Genomic DNA, 15,540 nt, shown 5'->3' with positions numbered 1-15,540 from the left:
TCTCATTTTTCATGTTGAGTGTGGCTTCATGAGGTTGTTTGATTATGGTATATTTTTCTTCCAGGCATAAGCTACATTGTTTTGATGTTGGTGTGTATCCTGTTGCTTTAGATAAAATTTTCCATGAAATGTTGTGGTCTATTTTGTTGTCTTTTAATTTCCAAATATGTTCGCTGAGTTTTGTGGATGTTTTTTTGTTAGTGTTTCTAAATGTTGAGGTGTGGAGGTTGTATCTTGTTTTGAAATTATTTTCTGTTAGTCCTACATATTTTTCTTGCTTGTTTGTTTTAGTTTCTGTGACTGTGGCTTGGTAAATTAAACTTGATTCTAAGCATTGTTTGTTTAGCGGGCAATGTTCTTTATTTCTGCAGTTGCATTTTCTAGTGGGTGGGTTTTGCTCTTGTCGGTGGTTTATTAATATTTATATATATATATATATATATATATATAAACCCCCAAAAACTCAAAACAAAACAAAAATAATGTATGTTTGACACATAGGAATATCAGTTTGAATTGGGAGCCAGACGTTTATAGAATTCACATAAAGACCATCAAGCTCAAATTCGATTGGTTTTGACTTTATAGTGAATTTATAAAGTTACTTCTTCATGCAAAAGCATTAAATCGCTTTAAGAATCATTAACGAATGAGATAAACATTGAAAACCAGCAAATATTAGAAAATACTTGCAAATTTTGAATGTGCCGAAAAAGAATTTTAAAAAAATTATTTTTTTAAAAGAAGAAAATTAAAAAAAAAAAAAAGGGGGGGGGGGGGGATGTGTTGGGCAATAAAAAGAAGAAAAACAAAACAAACACAATGATGCATCTGCTGCCTCTGCTACTACAGTCCACTCCGGATAATCGCAACTCGGTTAATTACAACTTTCGGTTAGTCGCAACATTTCCCAAGAAACGGAATTAATTCTATATAAAAGTCACTGGTTAATTGTAACAAACTTCTGTTAATCACAACAAATTTTCGCCCTCAAAAGTTGTAAATTCAAGAAATCAATCTAACAAAATATCATGATTAAATTTCATCATGGAAGAAATCGTGATAAGTTGAAAAATCCAGAGTGAGCGGGATTTAATGCGACAGTATTGTGTCACCACTTTATTAGAGAGACAAAAGAGGGGCTTTGCAGTATGGGTTTGTGATGTAATCTGTGGCCATTAGATAGAAGGTGAGGGGGCTGGGCATAGTCTTTACAATAGGTAGACAATGACAGTTGTAAAGAGAGACTGAGCAATATCCTTTGTTTTTGGATTGACAATTGTGCATTGTGATCAATGAGTTTGGTGAGAGCTCTATTGTCTCTCATCACGCTGAACTATTTGACTCTTACAAATGTTAGGAACAAAAGAGTGAAAGTAAATCCAATCTTAATAAGACGCCGACCTGCATCAAAGCTGCTTTTGCTTGACAAATCTATACAGGGCTGTCATATGTTTTAAAAAAAAAATTCAATCATAATGCCCAGTCTGTGGTGGACTAAGAACAATGCTCACAACAACTGGTTTGTGTTTACCACTAATGTGTAAAATGTTGCAATAGTAGACTGGACACTCAGCTTCGGTTAATTGCAAGTTCGGTTAATCGCAACATTTTCGCTGATCCCAAGGTGTTGCGATTATCTGGAGTGAACTGCACTACTACTGCTGATGTCACTTATAATTTTACTTAAAACACACGATTGTTTAAGTTTTAGAAATGAGGAGTACTAAGCCCCAAATTTTAGAGAGATTAAAACCATCATTTAAAAAAAATGTTGGATAACTATGTGCAAACATAATATTTGCCGCGCCCGCATGTATCCAAAAATTAAAAAAAAATATATGGAAAAACATTTTGTAAAATGACACCAAGTAAAACAAAAATTGTTCATATTTCTGTAATATGTGTTGTAGCAAAAAGAGATGAAGTTAATACTGATTAATCACAAATCCCAACCTCTAACTAGTTTTGTTAATGTACTACTCACCTTTAATAAACTTATTTGATCATCTGAAGTTAAACTCCTGAACTCCACTATGCATTTGGTGAAACGAATGAGTCGCCGAATGAAAATATCTGTCATGTTATACAACTGATCCATAGACTTTGGTTCCTTCAATAGTTTTAAAGCTTTATCTGAGTCATAAGGTCTCTCAAATATATCACTGTATTTTTGACGTAAAGACTCCAGATTTTCTTTAATGTAGGGATTCAAAGGCTGAATCTTCATTTCCTCATCCTCATAGATGCCTCTGAAACTGTCTTGTCTTAATTTCTCAGTCTTAAGTGGATAACTAAACCGATGCCTGATACCATCACCTTTATCAAAACAATCTGTAATGCCCTCCTTGGTATCACCTACACTGTCTGTATCATAGGTAAAGGAAAGGGGTTTATGGTCCCCTGGGGACACTGAAGACGGGCATGGTGGATCATAGACATTACTGGTGGTGGATGTCGGGGAATGACTTTCTGATGGGACATGGGAGGCTTGATGAGAAGGAATGTTGTGGCTGCTGCTTTTGCTTTTTGGTGAAGATTTGTGAACTGATTGTGACCATACATACGATGTCATCTGATCAACCATGTCGCTGGTACTGTGGCATACATTGATAACAGATCTTCCTTTGACCCCTTCATCATTCATGGGTTCTCTGTACATAGAGATGCGAGATGAGGCATCCATAGAGTCTTCCATACATTGGGAACTGTCCATGGACATGTCCATCATCAGAGCAGAAGAGGGTTTCTCCATACGACGCATCTGTTGACGCCGTCGCCTCTTTTGTAGCTGATTGGCATCTAATGAAATATGAAAAAAAGGGAATGGATAAAAGTAAATAAAATGTTAGAAAATTGATGGCACCTAGCTTTGGACACATAAAATCGAGACAGATATTCTTACAAACAAAGCCATGGCAGCGTGTGTTGTCAAACATGGAATATTTTTAAAGAGTAAGATAACTTACAGTTATAATCAACATAGGTCTGTCACATGATGAATATACAAAAAGCTGTACCAATAAACGCTATTAGAGAGGGGATGTAGGATATTGGAATCGAGGAGAGTCTGAATGTCACTTCCATAACTCAAGACATGTTTTGCTACTCAAAATACATCATTTTTCAATCCTCGAATGTATCCAATACAAGATCAATTTCAATATCTTGTGTAATTTTTCGGAAAATATATTTTTTAAACATTCTTGCAAATTTTACTTATAAGATCAATCGTCTCAAAACAGTATAATGTCAGGATGACCAAGGAACTTGAAAGTCAATTTATAGTCACAAACCTGAAACTTGGAGTTGGTCTCTCATCGTTAGAGTGGAAAATAAAGACTATTTTTTGCATTGCAAAACATTTGAAGTTTGTAATATTCATTATTTCCTTTCTAAATCCACTTTTCAGGGTACTATTCATCCCGAAATAATACACTTTAAGAGAGTGGGTCACATTACCATATTTTGACATTTCATATTAAATATACACAATTTCATACTGGTGATTGTAATAAAAGCCCACTCCATGACACACATTGAGATATTTAGATATAAATCAATACTGTATTTGTATCTTCAGGGGGAGATTACCCACCTACACATAAGATTGGAATTTCCATTTAAATCAATACTGTATTTGTATCTTCAGGGGGAGATTACCCACCTAAACATAAGATAGGACTTTCCATTTAAATCAATACTGTATTTGTATCTTCAGGGGGAGATTACCCACCTACACATAAGATAGGACTTTCCATTTAAATCAATACTGTATTTGTATCTTCAGGGGGAGATTACCCACCTACACATAAGATAGGAATTTCCATTAAGTCCTGCTAGGCGCTTATGTATTATCTACACGGGAAATCAAAGTTGATTTATACCTCGGAGACCTACAACTTGCAGATCCATCTCGGCCAAGGCGAAGACAAAACCAAGTAATCTCTTTCCAAAAATAAGACAGAAAGCAGCAGAAAAGGAAATATAGGGGGAAAGAAGGCACATCAAAAGTGACCTCCCCACTCATCTTATTGACCGTTTGTTGCAGAAATATCTACCATGGGAATTTGAACACAAAGATATCTTGACTTGGGTCACATTTTAAAGTAAATAGACATGCATTAGTTCCATCTAAATTATATAACAGAGGTGCATTTTTCACTCAGACATCTTCTATCTTTCGATCTGATTTTTCGATGGGCACAACTTACAACAAAAAAAACTTTACTTGTGGTACAAAAATTTTTAAAAATTAAAAAATGAGGTTCTTTAATAGTCGATATTTCATCATCAAATGTAATAATCATTTTAAAAAATCATTCGTTCACTTTATGTTCATAAACAAAGTGAAAAATAAACCTTTACCTAAAATCCATTCCTTTTTCATGCCAATGGCAAAGCATTTTTGAAGTCGACATCCTGGGCAAAATTTGCGGCTATGTGAATCTAACACACAGCAACCTTCAAAGCTGCATACAAATGGCTGAAAAAGGAGGGAAAATTATAAAGGAATTAGAATTTTTAAAAATTATAATATATGTTAAGAAATTTCAATTTTCTCATTTTCTCTCTAAAGTTATTTTCTCACTGTTTCAAATACCCCCCCCCCCACCCCCCAATAACATGAATGAATACAATCAAACAAACAAAACACATTCTACGTCATCGTCATCATATAATTCGACTCTTTACAAATTCACCAACACTATCAAAATAACACTTAACGGTGAAACTCGTTAAAAAAAATAGAATAAATGTATATATGACATATGACAGTGTTGGATATTTTCGATTTATGGTACCAAAAAAAACAAAAAAAAAACAAACAAAACAAAAGAGGAATGGCTGAACTCAAGCAGAAGACCTGTTCAACGATGACAGCCCAATGAAAACAGATGAAGGATCCACGGGGGAAATAAACTCAATGGAAGGATCAGACATTATAGTGTCAGATGAAGTAGAGAGAACTCACTCAATTTTATTATCATGAATCAATTCCAATTCTTCTTTTTCTTTCAGAAGCGCATTTCTCATCTTCAGTGTTGTGTGTTGTCGAAGATATATGTAAAGTTCTTCACTTGCTCGATTAACTCACTCAACCCGAACACCGACTATATCCGTAGTTTACCCTGGTTACTTTTACCCCATGTCAATTTATTCCATTTTTCTGAGACAAATTATAGGCGTAGTTTGCATCTTAATGTAGACCTGTAAATGAGCTCTATAAAAATTGAATGAAACTGAAACTCTTCGTAATTCGTCGTAGCGGTAAAATCCAAAGAATCAAAATGAAAGGTAAACAGCAAGCTCACTTGAGCAAAGCAATGGCAGAAAACTAAATTGCGAGGGAATTAATTAGGCTACTTACCATTGTTCCTTGTAATTAGGTACCCAATCAGTGAAGAAACTTAGAAACGGTCAACCAGTTTGTTTACAACATGAGGTAATCGAGATGTGCTTGTAGCAATCATTTAACTTTCGATTTGAAGGTGTCTACATAACGAACTTCCGGTGTTTCGAATTTTTCTTTCTCATACTTTTCCTGTCCTTCAAGTAAATGTGGTCAATTTTGGCTTAGACGAAACAGTGAAATTTATCGCTCGGCGGCTCAGTTAAAATTGGCTACGACAGGTTTCGAAAGTGAAAAAATAATTTCACGAAGGCTGTGTGAAAATACACTGGGGTGTGTTCAGACACGGCAATTCTAAAAAGCGTCGCTTAGCCTTGGCAATATATATCCATCATTAATATAAGCGGCCCATGAGTTATGCGTGGGGCTGTGGAACATTCCTAGTTAACTTTACAGTCAATCGACTACGATTCATGAATTCTTTCTTTATTCATTTCTTTCTTCCCTTTTTAAAAATATTTGAATTTGACGAATTGACTGATTTCAGTTAATTGACTGAGAATTTACAGGTCTATTAATGGTAGTTTAATAAAAATCTATGTACATGTCCATTTTAAATAAATTTTTCCCATTTTAAAAAGTAGCAAAAATCTCTAGGATTGAGTGAGTTAAGCTTTGATAATTGGTTTTGTGAAGACTGAAGACAACTCACTTTCGTTTTAAAAATTATTTGACAGACAGATTTGAAGACCTTTCTGAACTCATTGATATTTTAAAGTGACCTTTCTAGCTGATTAAAAAAAAACAAAAAAAAAAAAACAAAAAAAAAAAAACGACATATTTTTAAAAAGCGTTTTATCAGTGTTGGCAACAAGCCAGCGTGCATCTATCAAAAGCTCCCAGTCCAACTCATCAGTCACCTAGTCTTGTGTCTCAACATACTTTTGTTATCGATCTCAGCTGGTAATCGTTGCTAAGGACTGCGTTGGCAGCGAAATGGAGCTTTAAAAAAATGACTAATCAGGAATACACATTCGTCTGAAATATAATATTGTTGTTGTAAGGATGGAAGTCTTTGGATAAAAAAATCTAATTATGTCGCTATCTATTTTCACGATCAGTAAAAATCATCCCCACGGCATAGCAACCGCATAATAATATTTTAACACATTATGTATTCACAATATGAAGGCCACCGAAGCACGTTGCGGTGACGGTTATAGACTTAATCACGCGGGGTCAACTGTCCGCAACACGGTGAGTGCGAGAAGGTCATTCCCGCATAAGGTCACTGGTCAGCTGTGATCTCTTTCAGCGCACGTCGTCTCCATGGCCTTGTGTAATAAGTTTTTTAATAATTTTTTTTTAATTCTCTCTTTTACAATTACTTTTATTTTTATTTCATTCACTGTATTGTTTTACAAAATTATATAAATATAATATCTTATAACGTGTATCTATTTATTATTGTAATTCACGTTTGTAAAACCAATCTACGTATGGATGAGTAACGTTTATTTATTTTTATTTGTTATTTTATTTAATGATACCAGGCGGCAGGAGAGAAAAATCCATGATGATGATGATGATAATGATCATGCAAATCGTCATCTTCCATCAAGTGGGTCTTTGTTCTGGCATGTGACTATTAATTGTTATTTAATTGCAAAAAAAAAAAAAACAACCAAAAACAAGTGACTCTCTTTCAGCGGTGGTCGTGTGCTTGTATCTGGGAGGGAGAAATACAGTGGAAACCACTAAACAGGCCTGATGTACGGCTATATCAGGGCTTTTAAAACCACAGCAACAAGAAATGCAACAGCTTCTACTACTTCCATGACTTCTCCTATTACAACAACGACGATGATTCCTTTAATGACTACTACTACTACTACTACTACTACTACTACTACTACTACTACTACTACTACTACTACTACTACTACTACTACTACTACTACTACTACTACTACTACACTACTACTACTTACTACTACTACTACTACTACTACTACTACACTACTACTACTACTACTACTACTAACTACTATACTACTACTACTACTACTACTACTACTACTACTACTACTACTACTACTACTACTACTACTACTACTACTACTACTACTACTACTACTACTACTACTACTACTACTACTACTACTACTACTACTACTACTACTACTACTACTACTACTACTACTACTACTACTACTACTACTACTACTACTACTAACTACTACTACTACTACTACTACTACTACTACTACTACTATACTACTACTACTAACTACTACTACTACTACTATACTACTATACTACTACTACTACTATACTACTACACTACTACTATACTACTACTACTACTACTACTACTACTACTACTACTACTACTACTACTACTACTACATACTACTACTACTACTACTACTACTACTACTACTACTACTACTACTACTATACTACTACTACTACTATACTACTACTACTATCTACTACTACTACTACACTACTACTACTACTACTACTACTACTACTTACTACTACTATACTACTACTACTACTACTACTATACTACTACTACTACTACTACTACTACTACTACTACTACTACTACTACTACTACTACTACTACTACTACTACTACTACTACTACTACTACTACTACTACTGCGATTACTACAACTACTACTACCATTGGTTTTCTTTGCATAAGTCCGAGATAACAGATCGAGTTGTGTACATTTGCATGACCAAACAGATTAATAAAAATAGCATACGATACTGGGTTCCTACAGCAATTCTATTTTGAAATTCAACGAGTTTTCAAGGTGATTTTTTTTAAATTAAAGGATTAAAACAACAATGAATTATTCCTTCAACGCTTTTCTCCACTAGTGGGGACAACTCAACTCCTTAAGTACTGTTTCCACATCGAAGTAAGGGCTTCAAGTTCACTTTTATTCAACTTAGCTGAAGACAGCAATGCATTTGACTGGCTGAATAATTAATTTCATGGTATTCCAATACTGTTCCTTTGCTGTCATTTTGTCAGCTATTCTTTTCTCCAAGATCTGAAATGGTGATGTGGTGGTTGTAGTAGTGGTCTTAGGGACGGTGATGTGCCGGTGGTCGTAGTAGTGATGGTAGGGATGGTGATGTTATGGTGGTTGAGGTAGTGGTGATAGAGATGGCGATGTGGTGGTTGTGGTAGCGATGGTAGGGATGTGATGTGGTGGTTGTGGTAGCGGTGGTAGGGATGTGATGTGGTGGTGGTGGTAGTAGTAGTAGTGGTCATAGGGATGGTGATGTGGTGGTTGTAGTAGCGGTGGTAGAGATGGTGATGTGGTGGTGGTGGTTGTAGTAGTGGTAGGAACAGTGATGTGGTGGTTGTGGTGGTATTGCCGGTAGGGATGGCGATGAGGTGGTGGTAAGGATGGTGATGTGGTGGTGGTTGTTGTAGTGGTGATAAGGATGGTGATGTGGTAGTTGTTGTAGTAGTGGTAGTAAGGATGATGATGTGGTGGTCGTTGTTGTATTGGTGGTATGGATGATGACGTGGTGGTTGTAGTACTAGCGGTAGAGATGGTGATGCTGTGGTTATAGTAGTGGTGGTAGGGATGGTGATGTGGTGGTTGCTGTATAAGTGGTTTGACGACATGTATGAAAGGACGAATTAATCTCAACAAAAGAGTTATAAGATTTTAAAACTTATTATACTACTGCATTGTGAACATGTACGTAGATCGAAAAGAATCTTTTGAGCCATCAGCGGCCAAATTAAGGCAAATCCGAAGATCAAAGGTCAAGGGATTCATGATTACGTCACATCGGCTATTCTAAATAGCCATTTGAATCAACGGGCAATAGAATCGCCCTTAATTTAAGAAAGGTTTGCAAGTTACTCAATCTGTGAAAAATAGTTTTATAATTTTTAAAAAATATTTGGCAGTAATTCTGTGCTCGACCACAAAAATTGAACAGTTTTGGCAAATCCGATTTTTTTGTTCCAATAAGGCTCCAGATCCACTAAACCAAATCACCACCAAATCTTGCAATGGCGTTAACAATTAAGTGATCTTGAAGATGGTTTTTGTGGACCTATGAGTTTGATTAAACAACGCCTTGATTTCATAAAAAAAATCAATTGTTTCGTCAAAACTTTTTCGAAGACAGACGCCATCATTGTTGGCACGTTGGTTATGGGTTAAACTTCCGGTAAAAAACGAATATGACAATTTTTAGACGAGAGTACTTGCACTTGCACAATTTTCAGGATAACACTTATCGATAAGACTATCATTGAACAAGCAAATCAACCGATATCAAAAACATCAGTGCATAAGTCACATGAAATACATCTAAAAATTCACCCGAGTAAGTATATAGTGTGAAAAGATATGTTTTTAAACGTATTTTTTTTCAATATATATCTATAGAGCTTATTCCTTATCGTGGGTCCGAGTTTCATAAGATATCACCTATCAACCAAGTATTTAAGTTTAGTTTTAGGAGATGCTAACCTTAAACGTTGATAGTCTGATTGATATAATTTGATGAGAACTAATCATTGAAATGGCTGTCTATAAATAATAACAAAGAGATGAGTGACGTCACCTTCGTTCCTTCTATAGTAAATACATCAGATAGGTACAGTACTGACCACTGGCATGATGTGGGCGAGTGAGAGGCAAACGGTACACTCAAGGTCGAGCCATGGTTAAGTTCACTATATCGAGCCTTAAGGCTTAATAATAATATACAGAACGTTAGCATTCACCACCCAGAGCAATCTTTTCATGAAATCAATACAAAGCCTGGAGCAAGGGCGAGTGAGCCAAGTAACGGAGACGAAATCAATAACAAGGAATGACCAAACGCCAACTGTGCATTAGTGGACCATATCGAGTGACATAATTTGATTTGTCTAATGTGCGAAGTAACTGCCTTGTGCAGACCTCGATACACAGGGTCGCTGTTTACTACAAGGTCGATCACTAAAGTTGAATAATTGCATGAATGAGATTCGTTAAAGGTCCGCTCTCAAATTTAGAAAAAAATATCACTGAGCAAATTTTATTTACGTGCATTCTCTCACAATCACTTGGGTATGGCCACATCGACAGGAATTGATTCAGTGGCAAGAAGAAGAAGACGAGGAAGACGAAGAAGAAGAAGAAGAAGAAGAAGAAGAAGAAGAAGAAGAAGAAGAAGAAGAAGAAGAAGAAGAAGAAGAAGAAGAAGAAGAAGAAGAAGAAGAAGAAGAAGAAGAAGAAGAAAGAAGAAGAAGAAAGAAGAAGAAGAAGAAGAAGAAGAAGAAGAAGAAGAAGAAGAAGAAGAAGAAGAAGAAAGAAGAAGAAGAAGAAGAAGAAGAAGAAGAAGAAGAAGACATCCCTATACCGATAAGTCAAAAAATAAAAAAATATGAACTGACAATTAATTAGTCACGTTCTTTCTTCTTCAACCCTCCCCCCCCCCCCCCCCCCCCCCCTCCCCACCCCCGCCAACTTTAAACGTTGATGACAACCATAGAAATTCCCTATTGATTAACAGGGATCTTTCTCTTTCCAAGAGTAGGATGCCATTCTTGACGTGTAATGTCTTCTATCTCGATGCGATCCATTGACATTCCACCATACACACTCAGGGTACCTATTTATCTTCTTTGTGTATATTTGCCCAATTGGATTTTTAGTAACACTAAGGCTCCGAAACCATTGAACCAATGGTCATCAAATTTTACCAATTATGACATGAAGATGGATTACATAATGTATTATATGATTGATTAGATCCACCGTGGTGATTTTATCGAAAAATCAAATTTGTTTCGTCAAATCCCATCGAAAACAGACGCCATCATTTTTAGCACGTGAGTTGTTGTTTCAACCTTCCGGTTAGCGAGTATGATAATGAGATGACAGTACTTGCATTGAATCGAAACAAGTGAGTGGTTCCTCTCTTTATTTTGAATACAATCAATTTCTTAAAATATATATCAACCATTTTCTGCTCTTAACATTGGGGAAGATTACTACGACTGGTGAGCGAAATATATTAGATACTAAATTCAGATAATATCTCTCCGTGCCCAAATAAAAAGCTCGACGGGGTTCTCTTACGAAGTCGAAAAATATATTGTCCATTAAGACAACAGCAATTGAGTTTACCCAATACTTGAATAATACTTTTTGAGTTGATCGACTTATAATCACGTTAACTGAGCGGGCACCGCTCATGGAACAGACGACTAATGCTTGTTTTCCCCGTTTTCAAAGTTTCAAAAGATAGCCAAAATGTCAAGTGATATGCCGTGTGTGTGTGTGTGTGTGTGTGTGTGTTTTTTTTTTTTTTTTTTTAAAGTTGATTATTAACTTTATTTACACATTTTCAAGGCCTACATGGTATGTTTTATGTATTAAGCAAACCAATGAATTATTTATAATTACGACAAGTTGTCAATACAGCACAGTGAAGTTATCATCATCATCATCATCATCATCATCATCATCATCATCATCATCATCATCATCGTCATCATCACCACCATTACTATTATTTCTACTCTTCTTCTTCTTCTTCTTACCATAACACCATCAATACCATCATCATCCTCATAACATTATTATTATTATTATTATCATCATCATCATCATCATCATCATCATCATCATCATCATCATCATCATCATCAGCACTTTCATCAATAATCCTTTTGAAATTCTTCCTATTTGTGTCAGAAATTGCTGCGCCAGACATTTTGGGTTGCACCTTGGTAAATGTTAATGAAATTCAAATTTATGGGTTATAGGTGCATGGATGGGCTATGATCTACGTGCTGAAAAATTTCCTCCTTTTTTGTGACCAGTCATTCTAACCCCTGATTATATCAGTTGTCTAGTTAACAATTCTCCATTGCTACGCAGTCATCATCATAATTGCCTTTTTCACCCTGGGTCAGGGTATAGGTCACAGACAAACAGTTTCCATCCTTCTCTATCCCGAGCTAACTTTTTTTTAAATCTCATTCCAGGTCTTACCACTTCTCTGTATATTGGTCGCCCAAGCTAAAAAAAAAAGCATTTGGTTTGTCCGTCTGCGTTTCTGTAACGGTTTGAGTTTAACGGAAAGGGGTGTTAATCCTTTGCCAACCCCCAACCTAGAAGACCAGGTGACTCAAAGATGGGGGAATCACACACCATTAGTCGCCTTTTACGACACGCTGGCTTGGCGTTGGGCTATTCTTGACCCCCTCAGTTGAGGGACCCCGGACACCACACGGGGAATTGCTACGCAGTGTCCACTCTAAAATTTCATGTCCCATAATTTGTGTTAAAGCTGAAACTTTTACTTTGTTGTCATAAAAATTAGGAACTTGTCTTTTCGGTACCTTGTTGAAAAAGTAGTTGACTTAAATAAGTTTATAAGCTCTTTGATTTGTAGTCACGCAATCTTAGCTGGATAGGTTGAATTACAGTAACACGCCACTTGCTTGAATGTCAACCTCTTGAAGACCTGAGATGCACATTCCTCCCACCAAATCCAAGCATCAGTAACACACTTTATAGTCACCTGGAACAACTACAAAAGACGTCTAACTTCCACGTCATGGCACAAGACCGAAGGGCTAGAGCTCAGGTGGTCGCTGGTTCGGATAAGTAAGTAGCTCGATTGGTCCTTGATTATTATCGTTATCATCATTAAACGCCCTTGTCGACACAATTCGGCACTCTACGTTTAAGAGATGGGATTATTGTAGGACAAAACTTATAAATAAAACTCAGATTCATAAGATAACCCAAGCCTTTTCTGCATTCCAAACTAAGATCATTTGACTAAAAACAAAGGGAAAAATATGATAAGCCATTCTAACTTAAACTGCGCAATTCGGCACTCTACGTTTAAGAGATGGGATTATTGTAGGACAAAACTTATAAAACTCAGATTCATAAGAGAATAATCCAAGCATTTTCTGCATTCCAAACTAAGATCATTTGACAAAAAACAAAGGGAAAAATATGATTAGCCATTCTAATTTAAACTGCGCCATCGGCGCTGCCGTAAAGCACTCGCCTTCCTCCCCACCTTCTTCTCCATCACCCCTAAAATCTAAATTGAATAATAAGGTCTTCCATTGCCATTCAAAGTTGATCAAGCTTGGCACACACCTCCCCGAACATGTTGTCTATGTAATGCGATGGGAAGAAATAATAATTAATTTAAAACACCACCCTGTCGCGTCATAAGGAGAACGACACAGGGGACAATGATTTCAACACTGTAGATATGTTTCCTTGAATTGGAACCAATAATTTATAATATAATAATGTATTTTGACATCATTTTTAGGTTTTGCACCGCCTAGTGGGTTTTCATTAGTAGCTAGTGCTCAAAAAGAAAAACATGTAAATGATCCCATTGGTTGAACTATTGAATCCACCACAGGATTCGCTGTCTCTTGACAGTCGTAGCCTTATACTATGACCTAGTATTTTTGTTGGTGCTCGGCTATACGTTTACAAAATCTACGGAACAACCTCATTATATGGTGATCATGGTTGAGGCAGTAATTTCTTGCAATATCTTAATCAGGGGTTTGCGCTGTTGCAAAGATAACGCATTGAGGATCTGTGTATTGGGGTACCGTTTGGAGGCATAATCTCCTTTAAGACTTTATTTTCCGATATTTATTGATTTTATCACTTTTATCTTGAGCCGGGACGCGAGTTTTTTTTTTTTTTTTGCACCAGGTTGGGCCATTTTGTGACGTCATCTGAGAATAACCCTCTTCGCCAACCAGCCTGCACTATTTTTAGCATCGCCGTGACAGAGGTCGGACAAGGCCATAGGTCAGCGCGCGGGTTGTTCAAGGTTCAAAAGGGTGTGCAGTTGGCTAGCCTACACTACACACTACACAATGTATGCCTACCGTATTTTTTATTGTTAAGAAGAAGAAGAATGAGAAGAAGATAACATACTTTTTAAAAATGTTTCATATAATACTATAATACTGTAGTTGAAGTTTGAAATATAAGTTAGCAATAGAAATAAGACCACACTATTGTTGTCTTGAGTTGTGTCTACAGTGGTAGCTAGTGTGGATAGATGCAGAAAAAGTACGTTACACAAATCAAGTGCATTGTAGGGCCCATCTCTGTAGGTCTATTACTATATTTAGGTGATAAATTATTGCACAACTGTGATTGGTAAATTTATAACTGCTGCAAAAATAAAACAACAATTTTTTTTTTAAACGTAGTGTTTTTATGCACCTCCGTTGACGGTATATCTTCTATGCACCTCCGTCACGATGCGCATTCCACCCAATTTCATCAGCGATATTGTGTTTCTGTATTCGGACATGGCAGAAGTTATATGGTGACATATGTAGGATGTTTTTGTTAATAAATTTATACAAAAATAACAATAAACTAAAAAATCGAAATATAGAACCAGAAAATTGAAGTTGCATTGAAGGTAAAATAATGTCTTAGAAATACCTTATTAAATGTGATGGACAGTTAGGTGGCTCCGTAGCGCAGTGGACAAGCTGTCAGACATTTTAACCTTGAAAGTACTGGGTTCGATTCCCATTGTAAACATATATTTTTTTTAAAAGTGTACTTTATTGAGAAAGACATCTTTTTTCTTTATTTTTTTTCAAAAACTTTTTATCGTGTTTAAAAATAATAATTTTCTAATATTCTTTATTTATTTAAGAGTAGTATTTGTGTGCCATGTCTCTTTTTATCTTTGATTTTTTAAATGATTGTGAATATTCTTTAATTTATTATCATTGTATAAACGTACACCGGTAATCACTAAGCAGCGTGCTAAACTACAATCTAAAATTATTTAAACCTCATGGTCGTATGCAGTAACATTTTCATTAATTAACCATCACCGCCAACGGAGGTGCATAAAAACGGTGCGTTGTAGTTGTAGTAGTATGAACAGTAGTAGTAGTAGTAGTAGTAGTAGTAGTAGTAGTAGTAGTAGTAGTAGTAGTAGTAGTAGTAGTAGTAGTAGTAGCAGCAGCAGCATCAGTAGTAGTAGTATTAGTATTAGTAGTAGTAGTAGTAGTAGTAGTAGTAGTAGTAGCAGTAGTAGTATTAGTAGTAGTAATGATAGTAGTGATAGTAGTAGTAGTGGTGGTGGTAGTAGTAGTAGTAGTGGTGGTGGTAGTA

General features: G+C 35.9%; 1 protein-coding gene across 2 annotated transcripts in view; it reads right to left on the bottom strand.

Annotated features, from left to right (window-relative positions):
* The window catches only part of LOC144966184 (vitamin D3 receptor-like), a 72,917-nt gene that overhangs the window by 4,206 nt on the left and 53,171 nt on the right, over positions 1–15,540 (bottom strand). For both annotated transcript variants that reach the window (XM_078902338.1, XM_078902339.1), the window contains exons 4-5: positions 4,369–4,486; positions 1,988–2,802 (exon numbers count right to left, since the gene is read on the bottom strand). In XM_078902338.1, the coding sequence (XP_078758464.1) occupies positions 1,988–2,802; positions 4,369–4,486 (933 nt within the window). The remainder of the gene's footprint in view (positions 1–1,987; positions 2,803–4,368; positions 4,487–15,540) is intronic.

The sequence above is a fragment of the Berghia stephanieae genome, chromosome 2 (genome assembly GCF_034508935.2).
Source record: "Berghia stephanieae isolate SIO BIC M18660-M18661 chromosome 2, UCSD_Bste_1.3, whole genome shotgun sequence".
NCBI classification, from domain to species: Eukaryota; Metazoa; Mollusca; class Gastropoda; order Nudibranchia; family Aeolidiidae; genus Berghia; species Berghia stephanieae.
This window is presented reverse-complemented; position numbering and strand designations above follow the sequence as displayed.